The 26541-nt window shown below is 40.3% G+C and overlaps 2 protein-coding genes and 1 long non-coding RNA gene across 6 annotated transcripts in view; 1 reads left to right on the forward strand and 2 right to left on the reverse strand.

Annotated features, from left to right (window-relative positions):
- Window positions 1-6556: 6556 nt before the first annotated feature.
- LOC141943808 (uncharacterized) lies at window positions 6557-8576 on the reverse strand. The gene is made up of 2 exons (XR_012629059.1): window positions 7358-8576; window positions 6557-6697 (listed from the first exon to the last, which is right to left on the reverse strand). It is a non-coding gene; the product is annotated as an uncharacterized LOC141943808 (long non-coding RNA).
- A 1383-nt stretch (window positions 8577-9959) lies between these two features.
- On the forward strand, window positions 9960-17520 carry YARS2 (tyrosyl-tRNA synthetase 2). The gene is made up of 5 exons (XM_074871556.1): window positions 9960-10756; window positions 11659-11826; window positions 14451-14606; window positions 14941-15111; window positions 15567-17520. Exons 1-5 carry the CDS (start codon window positions 9960-9962, stop codon window positions 15724-15726), a joined length of 1452 nt encoding a protein of 483 aa, XP_074727657.1. The 3' UTR covers window positions 15727-17520.
- A 641-nt stretch (window positions 17521-18161) lies between these two features.
- The window catches only part of DNM1L (dynamin 1 like), a 42478-nt gene continuing 34098 nt past the window's right edge, over window positions 18162-26541 (reverse strand). For all 4 annotated transcript variants that reach the window (XM_074871555.1, XM_074871553.1, XM_074871554.1 and 1 more), the window contains 2 exons: window positions 23467-23626; window positions 18162-22042 (listed from right to left, as the gene is read on the reverse strand). In XM_074871555.1, coding sequence (XP_074727656.1) covers window positions 21986-22042; window positions 23467-23626 — 217 coding nt within the window. In that variant the 3' untranslated portion in view covers window positions 18162-21985. The remainder of the gene's footprint in view (window positions 22043-23466; window positions 23627-26541) is intronic.

Raw genomic sequence — 26541 nt, forward strand, 5'->3', positions numbered from 1 at the left:
AATGGAATGAGACTGTTCTCTGCAAGAAGAATATGAATCAAATACTAGATGAGAACTTAAGCATGTAGTGAAAACTTAAGTAACCTTCCCAGTCATGTCAGTTGTGCAGTCCTCACTCAGCCTGGCAGTCTTGCTGGTGGGACAAAAGGACAACGTTGCCACTAATAAGTAACTTCAAAATTAATCCAATTAAGTAATCCTTCTGGGAAATTCTTTTAATAGTTTCCAAGGCCTCTGGGCAATTTAAAATTCAATTGCTATAGAGACAATTGTGGTTTACAGGAAATGTTACCTTCTTTTGAGAATTAGATCCCACAATACTATAGTGGTTGAACTTGATTATATCTACATCTACTTGAGAATCAGGACAGGCAAAGGGTCCATGGACTCAGCAAAGAACAAGGAGGAAAACACAGGTGGAGGGGTGCCTACCATGGGAAGCGTCATCAATTACTGGCCAGAGAGAACTGCGTGGGTGCTTACCAGTCTCCACAGAGACACTAGCCTTTCATAATAGCCTTTTATTTCACATAGAAGTTCCCTGAACTCTCCAAGTAATTTTCTTTAAACCACCAGGAGGCTTATATACCTGCATTTGCAAGCAGAGGGAGTTTCAGCTTGCACATATGTTTTTATAGTCTGAAAGCAGAATGGTTTCCTCCTTCCCTTCAGCATCAGCACCATCCAGAATCCAAAATCAGATAGCCGGGATAAAGGACTCATCCTTGAACAACTCAACTGGAAAAAATAACATTCTTATTCTCATTATTAGCTCTTGTTAGTTCTTGTTCTAATCTATGTTATTTATTCAAGTACAATCATCATGAAAATAATTATCTTTTCATGGCTATGCTGTTTATCACAAGGAAGGCTAAGCCTTTACTATCAGTTCTGTATTTTTTTGTGCAAATGCTTGCAAAATGCCTGCAAAAATCATTTGCTTACAAGGCTAAGATAAATTGCTTTATCACACACAAAGCTTGATAAAGAGGCTAAGCACCTTAATCTTCTCTATCTGACTGTATCCACATTTCTTCTGCTTAGGCTTAGTCTATCGTCTAATAGGATTAAGTCCTGAACACTTTCTACTTTCCCTGGTTACATTACTGGTATCCCATAATACAGCCAAGAAAGATCACCCTAGGCTTTGTCTTACTCTTTTAAGTGAATGGTTCTTAGAACAAATAATTTGACAGTTACAGTATGGCAGGGTGGTGAAATAGTAATGAAAATCTTCTCAGTAAGGTCACAGGCAAATATTTTGTTAGCAAGTGATACCAAGCCGTAAGCTTGGGGGGAAAAAAGATACTATATACATATACACAGTGTGACTATTGAAATTTCAGTGTCATTAACATAGCATGACACTTTTTAAAAATTATACATTATACTTATACACATAAAAATATACATAATTCAGTGATTTAAAAGGCCAGCATCTGACATGTACATAGTCTCTGATAGGTAAGTTCTAGTATTAAGCAGTGAGTTAGATGCAGTCTAACAACATTGTCTGGAAGAAAATGAGTCCTTTCTGCAGTCTAGCATTCTTTCCAAAGTTCTCCTGAACAAGTTCTTGCTCCATCTTTGCCAGGAGTGATGGGCATGCACTTAAAGCATCAGACTAGGATGCTATTACATTTCTGATGGTTTCATGGGTTTCTGCATGACCCAGGGAAAGCTGTTGCAGTTAAAACAGGAGATGCACAACTTTCTTCCCAAGATTTTGTCTTGTTGGAAAATTACGCCTGTGCATGACAGTTTGTAGCGAATGAAGAGATTTTGGACTTATGATACTATCATGTTATTTTTACATATTGCATTTAGCTCAGTAAAGGTCCTCTTACAGGATGCCTGTAGCATTACTTAGTCATACCTACATTGTACAATGAGAGGCACGTCCTTGGAAATTACAGCCACTCTTCATGCCCTTGCTGCGTGCATGCACACACACACACCACTGTGCTACCCTGTATCAAAATCTTCTGCTGCTGCCTTCTCAGTTTCCACACTAAACAGAGAGCCTACACATGTTTTCATACCAGATAACAGAGGGAAAGGGTGAAATGAAGAACAGAGGTTTGTCCAAGACCTGCATGTACCTTGTGTGAGGGAAACAAATACATGCCCAGTCATAGCAACATCCACTCTAACATGAGTACCAAGTACTATCATGGCATGGGTCTTGCCATTTGGTTTGTGATGGTGTGCTCTTACCATCTCCAAAGGGAACACAGTCAGAGCACACATGTTGAAAACTGCAAACAAATTTTTTTTTTTAAAGTGACATAATCTTCAATTTAATTCCATGCAAAACAGTTTGATGATCTCCCTCTAAAGAGGCTGTGTAAAAGGAATAATTGCTGAAAGCTAACCAGCCACAAATAATAGCATTCTTACAATGATATTTTAAAAATCAAGAGGATTTTTGTAGTTCATTCTGGGTTTGGGGTCATCCTAGAAAATCCCAGTACCGAAACTCCAGTTGAGGGATTCTAAAGGCAAGGACAAAAGCATCTGTCAGCACCACAGTCTGTAAACCCCTGGCTCATTTAGAGCAAAATGATTCAGCCTGGAAAAATATGAAAGCATATTCCACATTAATTGGTCTGGTGCTTCAAGGACAGAGAACAAATTTAAGTCTAAAACATGATCAACATGGCACAAAGACCAATTAAAAACAGGCATGCACCTATCAGAGGACATACAAAGAGGCCCATGAATAAGAAACAAAATTAAACAATATATTACACCAGAGAAAAAGGGTAGAAGGAAGGAGAAAGGACACACAAGCACCAAATACCCCTGAGTGGAGAGACAAGGAAACAGGGAACTAGTTACTTTTCATCTGAAAAAGATGACAGGATAAAAAAATATTTAAAAAATATAGTGCAAAAGAAGATGATCAAATGAAATAAATGTGAGGGAGTGCGGGAAACATCAATAAAGGAAAAAGAAAAATCCTCATTTAAATGCTCTGACTAATCCAAGAGAAGAAAAGCTGCAGAAGGAATGAGGACTGCGCAAAAAAATCACTGCCTTCGTGGTTACAGACACTGCACATTTAGGCATGACTACACCTTAGAGGAACATTGAAAGCAAATGCTTTTCCCACCCTTAAGCCACAGACAGAAACAAATCCCTGTAGAGCACAGCAGAAGCAGTAATAAGAAAAGAGGTGGCAGAGGGATTGGTATGAGGTGTGTTTCTGGAAGGGGGTGGGCACAACCAAAGTGGCTGCCATCACAAGGTAATTATCCCAACACCACTGAATATACTGGGGGGCCTGGGGTCATTGGATCCTAAAAGATGGTGTTGATGTTGTGGAGCTTTATGCTGGTTCACCATCAGCAGCAACCACAGACCACCCCTCTGAAATGAAAGCAGAAGTACAGGAGACATGAACAAGGAACAACTGACAAAAACGAGAACTGTCACTGAACTAACTTCCTGCAAAGGGAGGGGTGCTAACACAATGAAGCATCTCAGAGATTTCAGAGAAGTAATCTGATATAATCACTCTATTTTTTCCACTTTCAAGATGGCGTGAGCTGTCCCTGTTCCAACAGACTGTTTCTCACCCCCTACGTAATCAAAGTGCTCATGTCTTGGTCTCACGTTTAGCATGTCATGACCTCACTCAGTTTAGTTTCTTCTACTCCTCTGACATGGTCATATTTCAGAGCCAGTTGTAATTGCAGCTAAAAATTAGTATGACTTGTCCTTTACATATTTGCTATTATTATATTTGGACATCATTACCTGAGGGATCTTCAGTTAATATTCTGGATTACTGATAAGAAAACAACACACTGAGTGACAAATGTATAACACACACCATTAAACAGTATGAAAGACTTTTTAAAACAATTTTCTGATTTCATATTTCTATTTTTATATTATCTGACGGGCCTTTTTTCATATAAACTAAATCATCTAGGATGTACATTAATAGTGTGCTAAAAAGCCTCTAAAAATCAAGCTCATTAAAAATAATTTGTGTGAACTTTCCATCTAATGAAAATGTGCTTCTTAAAAACAAACAAAAACCAACAAACAAACAAGGCAAACCAGAAAGATGGCACACATCAAAGCAAACTATTCTATGCTTTTATTAAATGAATGTTGAAAAGTACCTGTTAGTAATACAACCCTGAGTCTAATCTTCAGGATGCAAACCTACCTCATGATAGCCAAAGTTTTTCTTTAAATCATCTAGATGATACTAAAAGAAAAAAGAAACTTAAAAGCACACAAATAAACCAGGCATTTGCAGAATCACTGAGGTTGGGAGCCACCTCTGGAGGTCTCCAGTCCAGAGCTCAAGGCAAGATGAACTAGAGCAGATCTCTTGGAGCTGTGTCCACTCAGGTTTTGAATATCTCCAAGGATGCAGGCTGCACAACCTCTCTGGGCAACGTGCTCCAGTGCTCGTCACTGTCACAGCAAAAATTCTTACATTTTAGTGGAATTTCCTGTATTTCAAATTGCGCCCAGTGCCTCTTGTCCCATCACTGAGCACCACTAAGTGCCTGACTCTATCTTCTTTACTCCCTCCCATCAGGTATATAAACACATGGATAAGATCCCCCCTGAGCTTTCTCTTCTCCAGCCTGATCAGTCTCAGCTCTCTGAGCCTCTTCTCATATGAGAAATGCTCCCATCACTTAATCATCTTCACGACCTTTAGCAGGACTCACTCTCATATGTCCATATCTTTCTCATACCGGGGAGGCCAGAACTGGACACAGCATTCCAACCACAGCCTCACCAGTGCTGAGCACAGGGGAAGGATCACCTCTCTCAACCTGCTGGCAATGCCCTGCCTAACACAGCCCAGGAGGCAGTTGGTCTTTGCCTCCACGGCTCATTGCTGCATCCCGGTTAACCTAATCACCAGGTCCACCAGGTCCTTTTCTGCAAAGCTGCTTTCCTGTTGGTCAGTCCCAGCCTGAACTGGGGCATAGGGTTATTCCTCCCCAGGTGTACAGGCTCTGCACCTCCCTTTGTTGAACTTCATGAAATCCCTGGTTTGCCATTTCTCCAACCTGTTGAGGTCCCTCTGAATCAACCATCCTGTGTACCAACCAATCCTCTCAGTTTTGGATCATCTACGTACTTCCTGAGGGGGTACTCTGACTCATCATCCAGGTCATTAATGACAGTATTAAACAGTTTTGGTCCCATTATCCACCCCAGGGGTACACCACCAGGGACTGGACTCCAGCTGGATTTTGTGCTGCTGATCATAACCCGCCGAGTCTGGCTGTTCAGGTTGTTGTCAATCCACCTCACTGTCCACTTTCTAGTCCATACTTCATCGGTGGTCTATGAGGATGCTGTGGGAGATGTTGCAAGTCTTGTTAAAGGCAAGATGAAAAACATCTACTGCTCTCTACTCATCCACCAATCCAGTCAACTCATCATAAAAGGATGTCAGGTTAGTCAAGCATGTTTTCCCCTTCATAAATCCATGCTAACTACTTCCAGTCACTTTCTTGACAGGTCCCATGGTCTTGTGTACATCCAACTTCTTTAAATATCCCGTAACCAGATTCTACTCTACTGAAGGTAAATTTCATGCTCCACATCTTCCCACTGGTCTCAGGGACATGGGATTTGTGAGGGCAAATCTTGGCAGTAAAAACTGAGGCAAAGAAGACGTTGAATACCTTGGCCATGGTTGTCTTTATAGGGGCAGAATTTAATCTAGAACATGGGAACTAACCAGATACTTGGGACTGAACCAAGACTGAGACCTTTTCCTTCAGAAAGATTTTTCCAAAGTCATACACAAATTATTTGATTTAAGTTACATCCGAGTAAATCCTGTTAAGTAATTGTGGGACTTCCCTGAAAGGAATAGTACTCCTTTGCAAACTCAGAAAATACTTGTTCTTTCCGGTAAAGAAAGGGTGAAATCTTGAGATGAATCTGAAAATACCTTGTTTGGCACAGATCTGTAAACAGTGAAGCCAAACTCATCAGACACTTCAAATATGAGAATGTGAGACTTAGAAAGAAGAATTTTGCATTTACCCTGAGGGATTAAAAGTTAAGTGTGTGCAATGAAGGACAGAGGTATTCCTTCATATTGGAGGTCTTAACGAAGCATGCCACAGCTCCCCTCAGCACCTATGCCCAGGTTTCCTGCATATCACAACCAAGACACATACCCAGGTCTCACCATCATAAGAGTGCAGGCACAGCCAGAATAAGCATCCAGATGCAAAATCAGGGAGCTCTCCAGAGCTCTGCCATACAGATATAGCTAAACAGGAGGCTGGACTTCCCCAGTGCAAGATCCTAAAATATGCAACTTGTTCCTTTCCTCACTTTAGAAGTATCTTGAGTGTAATGATTTCCAAGGCAGAAAGCAAGTCATAACATTTCAGCTGTATATGAGTATGAACAATGACTCATCTCATAGGTGATGATCTGCTATAGCTCCTCTCCTATACAGAAGGGTAAGAACTGATGTTTGTCTGTAAGTCAACTATAAATAAACTGCCCCCCCCGCCCCCAAACATATAATTACATTATGAAAATAAATAAATACTATTACATAAGCATACTTCTTCATTTTGTTTGGATGATTCTTTTACACAATAAATTTTCTTGATATTCACATCCTTCAAAAGGTTCCAACATTCAGGACAGGAAGGTTTGCTGCAGTAAAGAACATCAGGCCTTTGATCTGAAAAATATATGTATTTGCACAATTAATTCATTTTTCTGCAAAGCTAAAGCTAACCATAATGTTTACATTTCTTTAAAATAAGATTAGTATTTTCATTGAAGACTATTATTTCTGATTACTATCTCCTCCTCCAAGTTCCCTTGATTTTCCCTTCAAATACCTTTGTTGTTTCCTCTACTTCTGTGTATATAAAAGTGCTACCACTATGAGCCATATAGTTTTACAGACTAACAATTCTCCAGCTGTTGACAGCTAGAGTCTTAAGGGATCTGGCTGACCTGACAGTATTCTTGCTAGCCTAAGGACCACCAAAAAAGACTGCCAGGCAGCATGCTGCAGACTGTGTCTTTCAAAAACTGTTTAGAGCTTCATCACAAGGAGACTGGGTGACTATTTTGGCAGTGTAGGAACACAAGGTGGTACCACACCTTTCTGGGGGTGGAAGAGAGGAAACACACATATCAAGATGTTGATTATAAGGTCAGAGCTGTAAAATGTTAAGTTTTTGAAACTGGATTAACAGGTGAAGAACAGATGGAAAGATCGAAGGGAAAATCCATGGTTAGTCACTCACTTATTCACACTACACACTATTCACACCAATTGTCATAAAGAATGCCTGTGAAGTCACTTCATTACTGGATTTGTAACAATAACCTGTATAGGAGAACATTTGCTTCAGCATGGAGAACAACATCTCGTTTTGCAAGTCCAGTCGTTTGTTTTTTTCTCCCCGTACATGGCAAGTTTGCATATAATATGCCAATGAGGTATCCATTATAACCTGCCCCGAACTGACAAAAAAGCAAATGAAATAAAATAATCAAAATCTAACAGACCCTGTCAAACATCAGCAATATTTTAACCATCTACTCATACAGCTTCAAAACCTAAATATATGCTGTCTATGTATTTCTAGGTACATATAACTTCTAAGTTTTTACAGCTAGTATCTTGTATGGCTGATCTCCTTTCTTTTTGCCAGCACAATAAATCTTCAGAAAAACAAAAATAATCTGTACCATACCTGTTAAGTATGCTACCACCAATGACAAAGTACTTCACAGCACATTTTCTCACAAAACACCATTAGCACAAGCATTAAGTATTTCCCATTGACAGATACCTTATCACTTTAGGATTAGCTCACTGATGCTTAATGGACTTTTTTTTTTCTTCTTCTTTCATTATTTTCCATCAAAACCTGATTTTCTTCCATCATGTTTATCCCCAATGTGACATAACTGAATGACTCTGTACTTACCTGCAGGTCTGTTAGCAAGAAGTCTTCAATGGTAATAGCTTTCAAGTGGCAAAACTAATGCTTTTATACCTTCCATCTCTCCTGTGAGTCATAGCCTTGTACACTCTGTTTCGCCTTTGACACCACCATGGACCCACCCTGCCAATACCTGTATGTCATGTGGAGATCAGTTTGATGCATTAGAGAAGTTGACCAGGACAACTAGACATTGACCTATGACCTATGCACATGTAAATGCTCTCCCCCCCAACTTAAAGTGACAAATTAAAAGACAGATTTGTATTGGTATCATTATTTAGCACTGCTCATATCTCTAATATTCTCTGGGCTGTGTGAACTCACAATTAATTGGACAAGCTAAACACCTCTTCTTTTACAATGTATATTCCCCTCTGAAATACAGCCTGTCGATACCTATGTAATCAATATACAAAGCAGGACTGTTCAAGATTGGAAGGGCTTGTTAAAAAAAGATGTAATTTCTCTAAACAACTCAATATTATTTTCCATATTTAATAATGCTGTTCACACCTTTTTTGACTTTTTTTTTTTAACTATTACTGACTTCCTCCTACTGCAGTGCTTTAGGAAAGCATCAAAACATACCAAGCACATGGGATTTCCAAAGTTTTTCGAGTATCTTTTACTATTCTCACTAAATTGAAGTAGACGCATCATTTGTTAAAATGAAGCGGAAAGTCAGTCAAAAGGAGTGAACAGTTCTGGAAAATGCTAGAAAAATAACACCACGAAAATTGTTTTTCTTGGACTGGCAGCTTCTTGAAGAGGCAGGTAACTGGTGCAAGCCCCCTCTCCGTGCTGCTGTGCCCACAGAAGTGATTTACTTCCACTAACAATACAACTGGGTAGAACAAGGAAGTTCATCGTCAAGTAAAATACATCTGAAGACACTGAATCCAATTTCCTATTAAATCCCACCAAGATAGTGTTTTAAACAGGCTCAGGCTGATACAGTTTGTAAATTCTGGAATTTGTTAAGTTCTAAAGCCACAATGTTACTAATTTAAGCATCTGGTATCCATTCTGCCGGATGCGTACTCAAAGCTGAAGGCCTGATTTCATAGAATTCATAGAATAGGTTGGGTTGGAAGGGATGTTCAAGATTATCTAGTTCCAACCCCCCTGCCATGGGCCTTCCACTACACCAGGTTGCCCAAAGCCCCGTCCAACCTGGCCTTGAACGCTTCCAGGGAGGGGGCATCCACAACTTCTCTGGGCAAGTTCCAGTGCCTCACCCCCCTCACAGTAAAAGATTTTTTTCTTATATCTAATCGAAATTTACCCTCCTTCAGTTTAAAACCATTATCCCTCATCCTGTCACTACACTCCTTGATTAAGAGTCCCTCCTCATCTTTCCTGAAGGCCCCCTTTAAGTACTGGGAGGCCACCATAGGGTCTCCCTGGAGCCTTCTCCAGGCTGAACAACCCCAACTCTCGGCCTGTCCTCACACCTTTGTGGCCTCCCCTGGACTTCCCTCCAGCGCGCTGACCGCACGCACAGCTCGGTGTCGTCGGCAAACACGCTGAGGGCACACTCAGTCCCACGCTCCGTGCTGCCAACCAAGACATTAAACAGCTCTGATCCCGACACCGACCCCTGAGGAACGCCGCTCGTTCCAACACACGCGTCTGGGCCAGAAAGCAGTCTGAAGTCCCGGCATTGCGGACGGGCTGGAAAAAACTGAAGGAGGAGCCAACATCTCCCGTTCCTGTGCGCATCTTTTTTAATATCCCGCAGGACAACCACGAGCCGGCGCACGGGCCTGCAGCTCTCTCGCCGCCGACCGCTAACGCCTTCCCCCGACACCTCCCGACCGGGTAACCGCACACACACTGCCCTCGTCCAGCCCAGCCGAGCCCGGACCGGCCTGTGGGCACCGCTGCGGAGGCGCGGGAGACCCCGCCCCGGCCCGGCCCGGCCCCTCCGCTGCCACCGCCCCGCCCCGCCCCGCTCCCAGCGTCCCCCGGGGCAAGATGGCGGCGCCCACGCTGGGGCGGCGGTGCGGCCGAGCGGCGGGGCTGTGGGGCGGCCCGCGCCGGGCACCGCTCCCGCTCCGGCGGCGAGCCCACGAGCAGCCGCGGCGGGCCCGGGGCGCCGGGGGGCTGCTGGCCGCGCAGTGCGAGCGCGGCCTCTTCCAGGAGGTGTTCCCGGCGCAGAGCGCGGAGGAGCAGCTGCCGGGGCTGCTGGAGCCGGGCCGCCCGCCCCTCACCGCCTACTGCGGCTTCGACCCCACGGCCGACTCGCTGCACGTCGGGCACCTGCTGGCCGTCATGGCGCTCTTCCACTTCCAGCGCGCCGGCCACAACGTCATCGCCGTGGTGGGCGGGGCCACGGCGCGCCTGGGGGACCCCAGCGGCCGGGAGCGGGCGCGGGAGCCGCTGCCGGCGGAGCGGGTGCGGGCGCACGCGCGGGGGCTGCGCGCCGGCCTGGAGCGGCTGTTCGAGAACCACCGGGAGCTGTTCTGGGCGGCGAGCGGCGGGCGGCTGGGGCAGGCCGCGCTGCTGGACAACGCCCGCTGGCTGGGCCGGCAGCCGCTGCTCGGCTTCCTCGGCGGGGCGGGCGGCCGGCTCCGCATGGGCACGCTGCTGAGCCGGCAGAGCTGCCAGGCGCGGCTGCGCAGCCCCGAGGGCATGAGCCTGGCCGAGTTCCTGTACCCGGCGCTGCAGGCCTACGACTTCCTCCACCTCCACCGGCACCACGGCTGCCGCATCCAGCTGGGGGGCGCCGACCAGATGGGCAACATCATGTCCGGCTACGAGCTCGTCACCAAGTACGGAGGGGCCGGGCGGGGCGGAGGGCGGGCGGGCGGGCACCGCGGGGTTCCCCTCGGCCCCCGGGCGGGCAGCGGTGGCGGTGTGCCGAGCAGCGGGGGACCCACCGCGGTGCGAGGCTGCGTTGGCAGTCACTGAAGCACCAGGAGCAGAAGTGGCCCCGGGAGAGTGGGCATTAGGCAAAACCGGGATTTGAGGACAATAATTCATTGTCCTGACCACGAGCCTGGCATGTGCGTACATTTTGGCCATGGTTTTAAGCTTTTTTTCGATGAAACGTTAATGAATTTTCAACAAAAGGGACGTGGGACAAAATCGAGATAAGCCGCCTGCTGGCAAACGCCCTCTGGTGCAGTCACACCGAAGGAGAGGCAGCTGTGGTATATTGGTTGCATTTCTCCTCTCGGAAATAAACCTGATGATAATAAGTTTTTGCCTAGCCACCAGATTTGGTGTGAGTCTTATAAAATTCGCAAATCAGTGAGCACATGGCAATGCCTCTACTTGAGTACGTGATGGCTATTACAAGACACCAGAGAATCAGCACAGAAGAAAAGCCTTACAAACGTCCCAGCCACATAAGCAGCCTCAGTTAGCACTCAGAGCAGAACACAGAATGTACAGGACACTTGAATTTGCTAGTGCTGTTGCTCATGAAACTACTCTTATTTAAATTATGTAAACTGTTACACACAAAAGAACTTAAATTTTTAAGTTTGATGTTTTGGTTGTTTCTTAAAGAACACTTCACAAAACAGTGTTCTGTCACCCCTCATTTAACTGCTTTATATCAAGGATAGAAACTTACAGAATACTTATATTTTAGGCAACTTTACCAAGATGTGATTTTTTTTTTAATTTTTTTTTTTTTTTAACATGCAGTTAATCGTCTCTTTCTCAGGATGACTGGAACAGACGTGTTTGGAATTACTGTACCTCTTATTACCAGTACTACTGGAGATAAACTGGGAAAGACAGCTGGCAATGCAGTTTGGCTAAACAGAGATAAGACTTCTCCATTTGAGCTATATCAGTTTTTTGTCAGACAACATGATAACATAGTTGAAAAGTAAGTAGTTTTTCTTCATCTTTTTTTGCCATTGTTTATAAAACCCGATCCTAACTGTTCTTTGTAACTGTTTTGTGGGGATATGTGCAACACAAGCTCCATGCAGAAGTATATGTTAATTATAACTGAATGTTCATTAAATAAAGAGGCATGACTGGCTCCTAAGTATACACAGTAGTGGAACCTGTCTCCATATGCTGGCATATGCATCATAACTTTAGAATGTGGATGAACAACAAGTAAAGCGAAACACGTTTTGTTCTCCCAGTGGGGTGACTTTGTCTTAATGAGGTACGTTAGTTTAAGTACCGTAACATCACAGTATCAAATGAAATCTCTCCTGCTGATCAATAAGCAACTGCAGTTTAACAGATATTAATTACTACAAGTTTTTACTTAGTATGAGGTATCCAGAAACACCACATTCTAATCGCAAGAAGCTACTTAACTGATTGTAAACAAACACATAAAGTTCAGCTTCTAGAACTGCATCACATTAAAAACTGCATATCCCTAAGCAAATTGAAATAGTGCCTTGTTAAGAAAAAGCCAAGTTCATATTTATGATTGTATTAACTCTAGATCGGTGGTCTCCAAACTTTTTTGATCACATGCCCCTATCAGTAAAAAACTGTTCAGCATTCACTCCCAACACATGTATATTTATTTTTTTATGGATTATGTAAGTCTACTACTGAAGTTCTAATATTTTCTTCGGGCACCCCAGTGGATCATCTTTCATACGTCCTGGGATGCTGGCACCCCACTTTGGAGACCACTGGAGACCATAAAAACACACCTAGGAAACAGTTACATTGTGGTGGTAGTAGTGCAGTTAAAAGGGGGAGAAACTTACACCATTTTAAGCTCATGGCAGGCGGTACATAAGGTAGTATACAAAGAATTTGTAAGGTAGAGGTTTTCAGATACCAGTTTGAAGTCATTGTTGAAAGTAAAAACAAAGTCAGAGGAGAAAGCCAGAACGAACAAAATTCACATACCTGGTCAAATTCCTAGATGCTTTACCTCTTCAAAGCTAGTAGTTAGCACCCTAGGCTATAGTTTAGTAGTGTAACTGTGGTAAAAATGTCTCATGTAATTTTGCCCACCTCTGGACAAACATACAATCTGTTTCTATCCGTGTACCATAACACATAGAATTAAGCACTAATTAAAAATGTATAGCTGATGGGAGGAGTGTTTGTTATGTAAATGACCAATAGTACTAACATGGTGAAACCTTAAGGCTGTTTGATGTTCTTTTCATATATCTTGCACGGACATTTTAGTGGATCTTTTTGGAAATTGCAGGTAGGGAACAATTTGCATCATTCTGACTCTACTGTTTGAGGGTTTCATTGAAGTTAACTGTTCATCTTTTTCATCTTGGAATACAGAAGCAAAGATTTTTGCTTACAATTATAATGGCAAGTGAATTGATCTGTAAAGCAGATGAGAGTGTAATGCACCAAAACCCGGAAGTAGTCCGACTACTACGTTAAAGCTGTAGCATGTACAAAGACAAAATTCTGAATAATTATTAATTGGAGCAATTCCAATGAGCAGAACATGGTCTTGGATTCATTGTGCTGTCTCTGAATCCAAATAAACCACACAAAACTCATATTTTTACTGACTAGTGTAAAAATATTAAAATCATATAATGAGAACATGAAAGGGTAGGAAAAATAAGAGAAATACCATTTAACAGGTTTTCCTCATTGATGGCTAGCCTCCATGCTGGTGTGCCAGTGACATGGCTGAAAATAAATAGCCAATGGCTTTATTCAGGGCATTCCATTAATTGTAATAAGTTGCAATATTCTCTCTTTTAAATCTGTTTTTCTTTAAATTTCAGTATCACTGTCAAATCTGAATCTTCATATATCTCAGACAGGTACTTCCCTTTAATATTGTGACCTGTCTCATAACTCGGTTGCCTCTTTGAATATTTATTCCCTGATACTTCAAATTTAGGTTCTGCATCCACAGCACTTTCCAGACTGAAAAGCTGCATATGTGGGTATTTAAAATATTTCATGCATTCAGACTTTTAACAGTAAAGGTACCTTTTTTTTAAAAACACTGCATTTCACGGTACTGCAAGCCCATTAAAATGGACTTTGTTGTAAAGAGTATGCTTAGATACGTATCTTTAAATTCTTGATTATCCTAAATAATCTTGTTGAGATACTTGTCAATACATAGCATTCATTTATCCCACGATCACCACAGACTGGCAGTGGTATTTTTCATTAGCGTATTGTGCAAGGACTAAGAATATAATAAAAACCTTGTTAGTTGACACACAATTGCAATAAATCCTGTAAATGTTTCAAGAAAAAAAAAGTTGTTGATTGCGATGCAAGCTTCATAAAAGCATCTGATGCTATCTTTATGTCTGAAGACATCACCCTGGGCAGAATATTAAATAAAATGTGAGTTATCCTGCTAAGCTGAAGCATGTGGGCAAAAACAGAGAGTTGTTTGAAGGAAGAGAGCATCTGTAATATGGATTTCTTAAATTGACTAAGAATCATTTTAGTGTAGTTAATAAAGTTTGAATGACAAAGGTGGGAAATCTGTAATGATGGCTATATAGATATTTTATTCCCTGCTCATAGATACTTGAAACTCTTCACCTTCATTCCTCTTGAGGAGATTGACCACATCATGGAAATGCATGCTAAAGAACCTGAAAAATGGGGCCCTCAGAAACGACTTGCTGCAGAAGTAACCAAGCTTGTTCATGGTAGAGAGGGGCTAGAATCTGCTAAGAGGTGAAGTTTGATTTGTTGAGCAGTTTTCTTTCAGATTTATTGAATGGTAATTATCCATAGCTTTTCATGGATTATTGTCATGTAGTTAATTGTTGCTCAGCTGTTAAAAGAGTAGTTCTGTAGTAGTTCTGTAGACTTAAAAATATATTACCAATGTAAAAAAATTCAGTGCAGTGGGTTATGATAGAAAAAACCTGGGGTGTACTTCTGTTACTGTGTGGACACTCAGAAATTGGGGGGGTTGGGGGGGAGGGGAGGGAATCTGATTAGTTGAGTAGCACTTTGTGTGAAGATGAGACTAGCACTGTATTTTGAATGATCTTTGTTCTCACAGGTGCACTAAGGCCCTTTATTACAGCAGTGTGGAGGCGCTGGAAGCTATGTCTGACCAAGAGTTACAGGAACTTTTTAGACAAACTCCTTCAGCTGAATTGATGCTTGAACCTGGAATGAATGTTCTTGACTTGTGTCGCAAAGCAAATGCCATTCCAGATGGACCTAGTGGGTATGTTATCACCTGTGCTCTTTGGCAGTACCTCACTTAAACCTGGTTGTAGTGGTATGCTTTCAGAAGTTAAATGATGAGAACAACCAAATCAAGTAGAAACAGGCTAGCAATCTACATACCAGCATTAAAGAAGGGCAGAGCAGGTGGCCTCATTCCATTCAAAGTGAAGGTGTAGGATAATGCAGTCTCATGTACCTTAGCTGTAATATCTACACCTGATGAAGGGGCAGTCGAAGGTGACAGCCTTAGTTTCCTTATACCTCTCAGAAAGAATGGGAGCAGTAGAGGCTGTTAATTTCAGTGACTCTTGACCCAGACTGAAAGTGCAAGAGAATTAGAATTTATTCCATTATGGATCCATCCAAAAACACCATAACTGAACTTTCAATACTTAACAGCAATAAATAGCTGCTGCTTCAAATTACAAGTTGTTGTTTGTTTTTTTTTTTAAGGTACCAGAAAATTACAGATGGTGGAGTTTCAATAAATGGGATTCGAGTAACTGATCCTGAGACTGTTCTTATTCTCGGACAGCATATTCTCAAGAATGGAGTATCGCTGCTTAGGATTGGAAAGAAAAATTACTACGTTATAAAATGGCTGCAGTTGTGACAACAGAACATATCCCTAAAACAATGTATCATTTCGACTCTGTTGCTCGAAGATGCGCTTGAAGATGTTTCTATCCTGTGCATTACTGTGCAGCTCACAGACTGCCCAATACCTTAGTTTCATTCTCAAAATACACCAACAGAGTTCAAATAAAGGCAGCTAAGAGATTTTTAGATACTGTCTTATTCAAAGCACCACTTATAAGAGGATATGCACAAGAAGATGAAAAGATTAATTTCAAAGTCCAAAGATGGAAATGCTCTTCCCCTCCTTTAACAGACTTCTGTGTTGTAGGAGAACAGTGGCCAGGTACTCTACAGCATAAGTGGGTAAGGACAACCAACCTATGATCAACATTTTTTTTCTGAACAGGTTGGCTTTGAAAGAAGCTGCAGAATACAATAAATGAGTAGAATGATTAAGGCCTAATATGTAAGCTGCTTATTGGTTATCTATGGGGACACGTTGCAAAAAAGCTTTCCCGCCTGAATGTCGTAATACAGAACAAGTTCACTTTCTGAAATGTGAGAGAGCATAGAGCCTTTCAAAGCTTAAGTTGGCCTGATGAATCCCTTTTATGGCTTCTGTCTGCTTGGTGTGACTTACGCTGTGAGTGACAGTCATTCTGGTTCTTCAGTCCTGTGAATTACATAGATGCCTCTCTGCTATCTAGGATCTTTGTTGAAGGTATATCCTGGCACTAATTCTGTCAGTTACAAGATAGTATATTATACCAGAAGATTTGAAGCAGGTAATTTTAGATGCCTAGGAGTTGTGGGTGAGCAGCAGCATAAGGGTATCTGGAGTGGTTTTGCAATTAAAAAAGTCAGACCCTTCCACTAGAGCAACATGCAAAACCTGCACTTCTTCATGAAAAGAGCAGGAAGTGATCCTATTCCTTACAGCATAGCCAGCATGTGAGCTCATAGCTCCTCATTTTCTTGTAAAGACAGCATGAATGTGAGAATGTACTTTTGAGAGTTGGTAGAATAGCAACATTTATGTTTAAAGGTAGCATTGCTCTACTGCTCTGACCCACCACCCCCACCCCTTTGTATTACTAGCCACTACTGCTGCTTACACACCTGGCATCAAATAAGAACAACACCTTGCCAAAGTCCCTTCCTATGGGGGGGGGTTGGGATGGAGTTGCTTAGGCAATACAGGTGCCACAATACTTAGAGCCAGGTCGCTTGAACAACAACAAAATCCACATGTAGTTACCAAGATTACCCATATTTGAATTACTTAGAAATGATTCAGTGACCTAGCATACAGGCAGGTAGCTGGCTGGCTCAGAACTTTTTTATTAAGTGACCCTCCCTGCCCCAGTACAAACACAGATGAAACCCTCAGTCTGATTTATGAGGTGATTGATTGCTTCAGGCCTTGGCTGCAGTGTTGTTTTCAAGGTTTAGGGTAATCCTCACTCTTAGGCCAAGCAGAATCATTTCTTAGTCCCTGAAAACAATAGTTTTGCAGTCACAGCAGCCACAAGGGGAGAGGCCTTAATCTTAAGATACCTGACTGTGGTTAACTCACCACCATCTCTTACATTATTGGAGTAAGTCACAGAATTTCAGCTGGTTCAAAACCACCCAGCCTCTAAGAAGTGGGAAATTACAAGGAATGTTAGTAAATCTCAAGAATCCAGATATTCTAGGGTTACATGGGGAGTTTGTTGGTTTTTTTAGGTGGGTGGTTTTTAACTTGATGTGATCAACTTAATGTTGGCTTTATTTGCACTGTCAATCAAGATTGAAGTAGTAATAAATTAGTGGCTTGCTGCTTATACATTGCAGTTTCTTCAGATTATTAAACTGTAATATGGTTGCACTTTCACTAGGTCACCACCTGAAGTTATATCAGTATTAATTTCAGTTTCAAGATCCCATGTATTTGCCTGACAATAAGATCTCTCTATCCTAATCCCTTAAAGAAAAATGAAAAGTAGCAGAGTTATTCCTACCTCAAAAAAAAAAGCTCTACCTACCCTATTAGCTCTCAGAACCAGTTTGTGGTGTGGGTTACTTTGCCTTAAGCTGCAGTAATGATCAGCACTATCCTAGAGAAAGCATATGGAGGAAAAGTCACAACTTTGATGTGAAAAGGGTAGAAGAAGGGAGAGTTAAATTCATCCACTTAATATAGCCGCCTTGTTCCTTAAATGCCAAAAGCATTACAGCAATACAGAAACATGCACCTGGGAACAAAATATACCAGTACACACCCATGTTAACCTCCAGAGAAATACAACAGATCAGATTTGACAGTTACTTTCTGGTTGCAGGAAATTACTCCCAAGGAGTACAGTAAGTCACGTTTCATGTCTGATCTCTCCCCTGCCCTTTTTTCCTTCACCTCCAAATGGTGCAGATCCAGATATATCCACAATTTTCAGCTTTTTTTTTTAAAGCATTAGTACCCACTTTGATCAAGTATTAAAAGGATTTTATTTATTTTTTACAAATACAAAATAAAAAAGGGAAATAAATTCTTTGCATACAAGGTTTTTAATAAGATCCATAAACTGCAAGAAATTTAGTCCATGCTTCCTTTTGACCAACTCCTAGCAATTCAGACCCTTCCCTGACTCTTTCCAAAGAAACAGCTGGACACAACCACTACTTTTCATGACTGTACAGGGTATCAAAACTGAGTGTTTGAACACTTAGGCTGAGAATCAAAGACAACCAAAAAACGGAGTATTCTTTCTTAGCCTGGTCTTGTTTCTCATATACCCCAAAACAGGTATGTTCAGGTAACCAGAGACACAGCTTGTTCAAATGTAAACAAGTAGTAACTAATACTAATGTTTTTAACATGTCTACAAATGTGTGATTCAGAAGTGCAAGAAGAAGAGTAATTATTTAAGCCAGATAAAACAAACACAACAGGAACATCTGTACAGCGTCTAGGGACAGCAAGAACTGGAGGACTTGAATTTAACATACTATAGCAGCTAGCAACGAAGAGGTAAAAGGTGAAAGGGCATGCAGCAAGTAAACTGGAAGGGAGCTATCAGCATGAAAGCACCTTCACTAGTTTAAACAGTGTCACTGGGCATAAAACCATATTCAGGTGGTCTACTGTTTCTTAAACTTTGAAGTATTAATCATCTAGCTCTCACCTCAAAGCACAGAGTATAACTGGCAACAAGTTAAAAAGCAGATGCATTTGAGATCTTCAGTACCTAGAAAAAACACTAGCAATCACTATCACAGCTAAAGTATTTAACTGTGGAAAAATAGTAAATACTCATGATAATTCACGTTACCAACAGGGGCACAACAGACTGGCCCGTTGTTTCCCCTGCTGTATTCCATAAAGCTGAGTTTGCAGTATCCAGTCTGCATCTTTCAAAGTCAATCCTCCATAAAGCACAGAGTAAAGGCAAGTTTTACGTAAGTTTTGTTTACTTCAGAATACAGTTGGAAGCACAGACACCCCCCTTACCCATCTATTCTAAGTGAAATTTGAAATTGACTACAAAAAAACCCAAGTAATTTATTGACAAACTCTGTTCACAGAGGTACACCTATGTTTTATTTACAGTAGTACCACACATAGGTCAGGTATTGTCAAACATTTACTAATCTAAGCTTGGCTACAGTGGGTTTTTTCCCCCCATGATTGTGTGTTTTACTGGATCGCAAGTTAAGCTAGTTGAAATTTGTGCATTGATGATAAAAGTATTTCAAGTTTAACTTAAATAGGTGGACTAAGAGATACTTGTAAACCATTAGTGTAATCTGGGAATTTTCAATTACTGCCTTCATTAGGCTTTCTTCCCATAGTTCCCCCATAATTTCTTTTAATGGTAGCAGTAACAGTAGCATTTTAAGTGTTTTAGTTCAATTCTAGATAACAGATTGTTTAAAAACAATTAATAGCCACTAGCAGCCTGTCTACACTATTACTTATGCAACTACACCAGAACTAACAATGTAGAATTGCATGAGGGCAAGTGCAAACATACACAAGGCTGTACAAATACAGGTAGTTATACTATTAACTTGTGAGAGATGTAAGTCCTGCCACCTGAACTACAAGTCAGTTCCAAATGTTATTTCTGGGATAATTAATTTTGTGTATTATCTGTTTATTTAATAACAGGATTGTTACAGCAAGGATTTTTAAAGACTTGCATTAAGGATTACAAATCAAGTTCATTTCTTGGCACTCAAACATTACCAAATTGAAAATTTTTGTGAAACAAAGTCGTAACATTTCAAAAAACAAATTAACACTGTAGAAATTTTACATGACATTACAGAGCCAGTTACCACTCGCAGGAATTTCTTAGAAGAAATGGAATTCAGCAGCATTTCAAAACTTTACAAGTCAGAAAGAGTATTTCTTCACAAGAGACTGTTGACTGAACTTTGGGAGTTAAAGCTGAAGTAGCAGTTCACTTATGGACGGCTCTACCTTGTTGAAAACATATTTTTGCAAGTAAAGTGGATAGAGGTGTCAGGTGAATTCCAAACAGACAAAACTATCAAAAGCTTTCACCGTTCACCAAAACTGTGGCTTGCGCTTAACTAGTCACATTGCTTAAATCTGAGAACTACCATCCCTGGATGCAATGCAAGAAGTTAAAGTTTCCTTTGTATTCAATTACAGGTAACACACACATCATGAATTTTTAGGCTGTTTAAAAATATGGAATATATTTGTGTTCTGCACAAATCAATCATGCGTAAAGTATGCAAAAGTTGCATCTGTCAGACTTAACTCATGATTATATTGGTGCCAGAATGTAGATTAACATGAGAAAAATACATTTTTCCACAGACCTTCTTGTAAACAGAGGTCTTGAGAGTTTTTAAATTTTCAATTTTTGGCAGCTTACAAAAGGAATTCCATTTCTGTTAACTGATGAAGTGGGGAAGAAACTGAATATGGTAGTAAAATCCTCACTATATTGGCCCAATATCATAAAAGCAAGCCATGGATGTTAACAGCAGTGTCCTATTTTTCATGCAAGTTGTGATAAAGATAAAATATCAGCAATACCATGGTAAACATTTTTACTTTATACAAAAAAGTGAATTTGCTTGAAAAGTACATGCAAGTGTCCTGGCTGAAGTTTAAATAAATTTATTCATAAAAATTAAAATGTTTACTTTTTAAAGGCTAGTGTGATCAATATTTATCTGTATGAATAATAATCAGAAGAAAAAAAACTCATCAACTTAATTTCCAACCTAAAATTCCCTAAATTATAGGATTGTCCTCAAAAAAAAAAAAAAAAAAAAAAGCTACTTACAGCACAGTAAAATTTCCTCAACTGTAATCTCTAGTATAAATACTCCAATCCCACAGACTTTCTTTCATACTGTCATACATTGCAAAATTTGGAAGAAGTTGTGGGGATCCCCTTCTCCCTGGCCAACTTAATCTGTTTTTAAAAGAAACACTTATTATCCCATAACAGTTTTGAAATCCATTTTTATTTTTCAATTCTGCCAGAACAAGTTTACTATCAGATGGTCCAGGGGCTTGGTCCCAGGGGGGAGGAAGGGGAAGGTGTTCTTGTACCTGATTATAACCCCCAACATTTCTACACAGGCTCCAGTGCACATGAGTAACTTTGCACCCACTTTTTAGTAGGCTGTTATTGTTCACAAGCTCCAGGCTAATTCTTCCTACATGATACTCCATTAAATGAAGTTCAGTTTTGTCTGCAGTTTTAACATTTCAGGGAAAAAAATGGGGACACACATACATAGTAATACGGTAGACATCTCTACTGTGCTATAAAATTGATATCTCCATCCGTCAGTGCATGCAATATATTCATGAAAGAAAATACTCGGTGCTCTCTTCTCTTCACAGTATTTAAACTTCTATTGTAAAAGCAGCTTAAAACTATGCCACAAGACTACACCGTCCATCTTAACCACAGGCAACCTGTTTAGCAAGTCAGGCACTGGAACTTTAATGGTTTTTCCCCAAGTTCGAATGAGACTGTCACTGAGACAGTAGACTTGGTCTGCTTTAGTTTGCACCAGAAAGCTGGTAAGGAAACATTTAGAGCCATTTATTATGTGGATTAAATATGACTTATCTTGCAAAATACAGCATATTTTTCTGTTTGCAAATCAAACCAACTGTCTTTACATGAGCAGATTTACACAGTTGCAGTACACAGATAAGAGTTCATAAATAAAAATTCTACTCCGTATACCATGCCTAGCAATTTTCAAGTCAATGTAACCTCCAATGCATATAAACGGTGTGGCTGGTACAGTCTTCACCAAAGATGTGTCTCACGAATCTCTGCAATGATCTGACTGGCTCGCTGGAGGGCCTGCACACAGAAAGGCAGAAAAGTTAGTTTTTCTGAAGAGATTTCTCAGATAACAGCAGCAGTTCAGGAAGTGTGATGTTAAAAAATCAAATTAAAGCTAATCATTTTCATTATGAAACGAGTGGTAACAACCTGCAACACCACTCATTAACAACTCTGAAGCCTTCCATCTGCAAAAGATTATGCAAGTGAAGATACCACAAAGCAAGAAGTAATGATAAAACCCAGCACAGGTGTCATTAAATCATTTCTCTCAACAGGTAAGAATTAAAAATTAATTAAAAACTGGACTTCCAATTAGAAGCAAAAAGCTCATGGTCATTGTTTTGAGCAACTTCTACATACTCAGTGTTCCCATTAACACCTATGTTTGTCTTAACATTTTGTATTTATAAATAAATTTTCAAAAAGGGCAGACTTTTCCACCACAGTTTTAATGCTTTAAACCTTCCTCAAAATAAGAGAAACTGCACCCATTTTATATCGACTTTTAGCATTCTGATGCATTCATTACAGTCTAGCCTGCTAAACTTTGCAAATTTAAATAAAAGTTCAGAATACCAACTAATACTAACATTATTTAAAGTATTACACAAATTTGGAGAAACCTGAGCTATGAGTTTGACTTTGTAAAGTTTGCAGTTTAAAAGACTGTTAACAGTTCCCTTCACTCAAACGTTGATCATATAATAGTGAAGATTAAACTTGATGCAGGTGTTCTTGGACAAGTGGTATCATGGGGTATCCAAGCTCTGACACACTGTCTGACCACACTGCATGTGAGAGAGAAGCACCTCTTGCTACCTCTGCAGCGCGCTGAACTGGCAGAGGGACTCTTTTCTATACAGTTCAGTGCAAAGCAGTGTATTTCTGCTGCAGCTGTAGTAGACTCTGATAGATCACACAGTTGAACAGTGAAGAAGTGAAGAGTTCTGTAACGCAGACATGTCACAAACGCACTGTCATAGAGATGTACATGGGTCATCGTCAGTGAGTCCCAGCATTCCCACTGTTCCTACTATGGGGTACTGTCTAGATACACCAGCCACTGGCCAGTAGGCTCTGGGTGAAACATACATATGAACAGCACTTCAAACACTGTAAACTTAATCCCCCAAAAGAGAACCGCTGAACACTATCAAGTTAAGTAAAAGCAAATTATTAAAACCAAATGTAAATTGAAAATAACACCAGATTAGAGCTTCTGCTTTATGCCCAAAATACAGTTTAAGTCACCTCTTCCCAACTACTCAATCTACATAATACTTTCTGGTCACATTGCCTTTAATTCCTCTAGCAGAGAGAAACTAATACATAGCATACTCCTAAAAAAGCAGCAAAGAAAAAAGGAAGTCGAAAAATACCACATTTATATGGTTTCAATTTAATTAAATACTCCCATGAGCTCCTGGTCTTTTTAATACCTTTAGCATATCAGCTGCCTCTTTCCTGCGCTGTGCCATGTCCTCCGATTCCGTCAGAAGGTCATCCAACAACAAGGATTTATACAGCTGGCCTACCAGCTCACTCTGAAGAGTGTCTTTCACGTGGTTCACCAGAAAATGCATCACTGCCTTTGGCACACTGCAAGCACATAAAGATTGTTTCTTCAGGAAAAAATTACCCAAATACAGGTCTGTTCTAGATTGAAGAATGCGCAGCATGAGCAAGTGGCTACACACAACCTTGTCTCAAACTACCAGGAATTTACCACTACCATAAATAAAAACTCTCTCTCTCAAGTACATGCAGTATCTTGTGCAATTTGAGAGCTGTTGAATTTCTTCCAAATAGGATAGCTGCATTGTAAAGAACATGAATATATATATATATGGAGTAAAAAATAAAGTAAGAATAAATTACTTTGCTCACTAGAGACCAACCTGTCTTCACTGTGCTAGGCATGACAAAAAGCTAAGTGTTTCAATCCTTAGAATCAATCTTACTGTGTGAATGGGAAAGGAAAGAGGCAAAGAAAGAATTCACATATCTAATCTTACTTAGCAGATGAACTGAAAACAGGATCACTGTTGAAATACTGGGCCATATTATCTCTGATATCTGAGAGCATAACGTGAGGGTAATTTAAAACTGCAAATGGAGTTTAAGTGCGAACAATATATTTGTCTGGAATGGAGGCCAGCAGCAACCAATGAGAATCAAGAATAATCCATCAGACAGACACTACAGAATCTGCAGAGCAACATTTCTCAGCTCTATGTCAGGCTAAAGCACCTGAAAGAAACCACTGTCTTATTTCCAATTTCCATGCCACTAAGCTTCCTGAAAAAAATGCCAAGTATTGAATCTAGGTGAACCTGATTTTCTTTAGGACTTAGGATATGTGTAGCAGTACTTTTCTGAAAAAGTGAGGGAAAATATTTACATGAGTATTGACAAAATCAAATCATCATACTAATGCAGTACCAAAATCTAGGGATATAAACACAGCATCAAAAACTGAATTAGTGCATGTCAGGTTATTTCATCAGAGTGACAGTAATTGATGACAAAAATGCTGATGGTTGTTCCCAACTGAGAAATAAAACACATTAGTTTAGACAACCTTGTTGGTGTAATTCTTCGCAGCAGTTTTTTGCAACTAGGACTCAGCGTTGACATATAATCAGTACTGACTCATTAAATAGTGACCACATCACTCTTCTCATGTGCCCATTGCCCTAAATCTAAATCAAGGCAGATCAAGAGTTTTTGCTCAGAGTGCTGCAACTCTCACTGGAGAATTAACTTGACAAGGACCATGCAAGCCTAAACAGCCAGACACAAGATCAACCAAGATCCATCAACACATCTGAGCTTTTGGAATCATACTTCCAAGTTCGGATGGAAATTTTCTCACTACATTCTACTGCTTTATGGTTCTTTACTAGCCAGTTGTGGGACGACTTCTGAGCAGTCATGATGAGATCATATAGATCTATTAGTACTCAAGTAATTCAATTTACATTCTCCTTTCAAGCCAATACATTGCAAGTTCTACCAGAAGAAGAGCTTATTATGAAAGAAGCCTAGATATTTTGGAAATCACCTGCCTAAGAGTGAAAGCAATTCAAAACTCTGGTTCAAAGCTGTGTGGGTACAGATATGTCCAAACCATCCACGTAAGCCTGAATTAGTTCCACGAGTAGGATATGGGATGGATATAAAAGAAACAAGCTTTAGAAAACTCTTTTCTCTTAGGATATTATTGATAGCAGGAATAATTAATAAATAGATATTGGTTTATAGGTTTAATTAATAGAGCACAGGTGCTCTAGGAACAATATTGACAGTTCAATGCAGTATGCACAGGTGCTCTAGGAACAATACTGACAGTTTAAGCAACTTAGAAAAGCTAGGTAATGAAAAGCTAGACATAGATTAAGTATATGTTAAATAGAACATTTTGAGTCTTTTCTCAGAAGTCTAAAAGTGAATTATGATGAAGATTGTTCAGAAGATAAGTAACCATGATGACCGAAGACTGCATCAGCAAACAGTGGTGTCCGAAGAGGAATTAGAACGGCACGATAAGAACTAGCCGAAACTGTGGAATATAATGGACTTTTGAAATGGATGATGAATTAAGAGCTGAAAGTTCCTGGAAAATCATCAAAGACTCTTTGTATTGTATGTTATATCATATATATAGAGGGTGCTTTTTGTTAGCTGTTGCCACTCACAGAGGTGATGGCCCAACTCCGAGCTGTTAATAAAGCAAGCCTAGAGGTACCCACAGTCTGGTGAAATCCTTTAACAATGGACAGGAGTACCATCTTTGAGAGGTATTTCCTAAAAATATTTCTGAATTAGGTGAGGATTTCCTAATACATCAGATTGATAATGCTTGAGATAGCATTTCATTATGTATGCATATTTACTGCAAAGAATGTGAAGGGTTTGTTTAGAGTATGCAAGGATGTAACATTACTATACTGCAATAAAATTAAGGTGAACAAAGCAATTCACTGTCATGAAATACTAAAAATTATATTGAGGAAAATATTAGTTTACTGAACAAGATTTATAACCTCACTAATCTGCTCTAAACCCTGGTTTCCAGATTCCCCTATTTCTCCCCAAATTTCCCATGGATATATATAAAAAGGTAGGTCTTTCCACAAAAACTTAAGCAAAGCAAAGTTTTACATCATTCTTCATTACAAAAAAGTGACAATTTCTAAGCAAAACTTTAGGCATTTTCCATAGTTGCATACATCAGAAACCTCACTTTTATGCTATTTACATCCTTATAGCTAAGTACTAGGAAACTTAGCTGCCCTAGTTCCTATTCAACCTTCACATTTGAAATAACAGAATGGCAAAGCCAAGTTCTGTCAGGGCTACACAGCACCTAGTTCATTCCAGTTTTTTGCTAAAAATCATCCATCTGAATTGCAGTATCCTCCAGAAAAGCAGGCATCTCCTAATTAAACCTTTTACTTAATATAACACAGAACTCAAACCATTAGAGAAAACAAGTGCTGCTTCAGGCTTCT

Source organism: Strix uralensis, chromosome 5 (genome assembly GCF_047716275.1).
Source record: "Strix uralensis isolate ZFMK-TIS-50842 chromosome 5, bStrUra1, whole genome shotgun sequence".
Taxonomy (NCBI): domain Eukaryota; kingdom Metazoa; phylum Chordata; class Aves; order Strigiformes; family Strigidae; genus Strix; species Strix uralensis.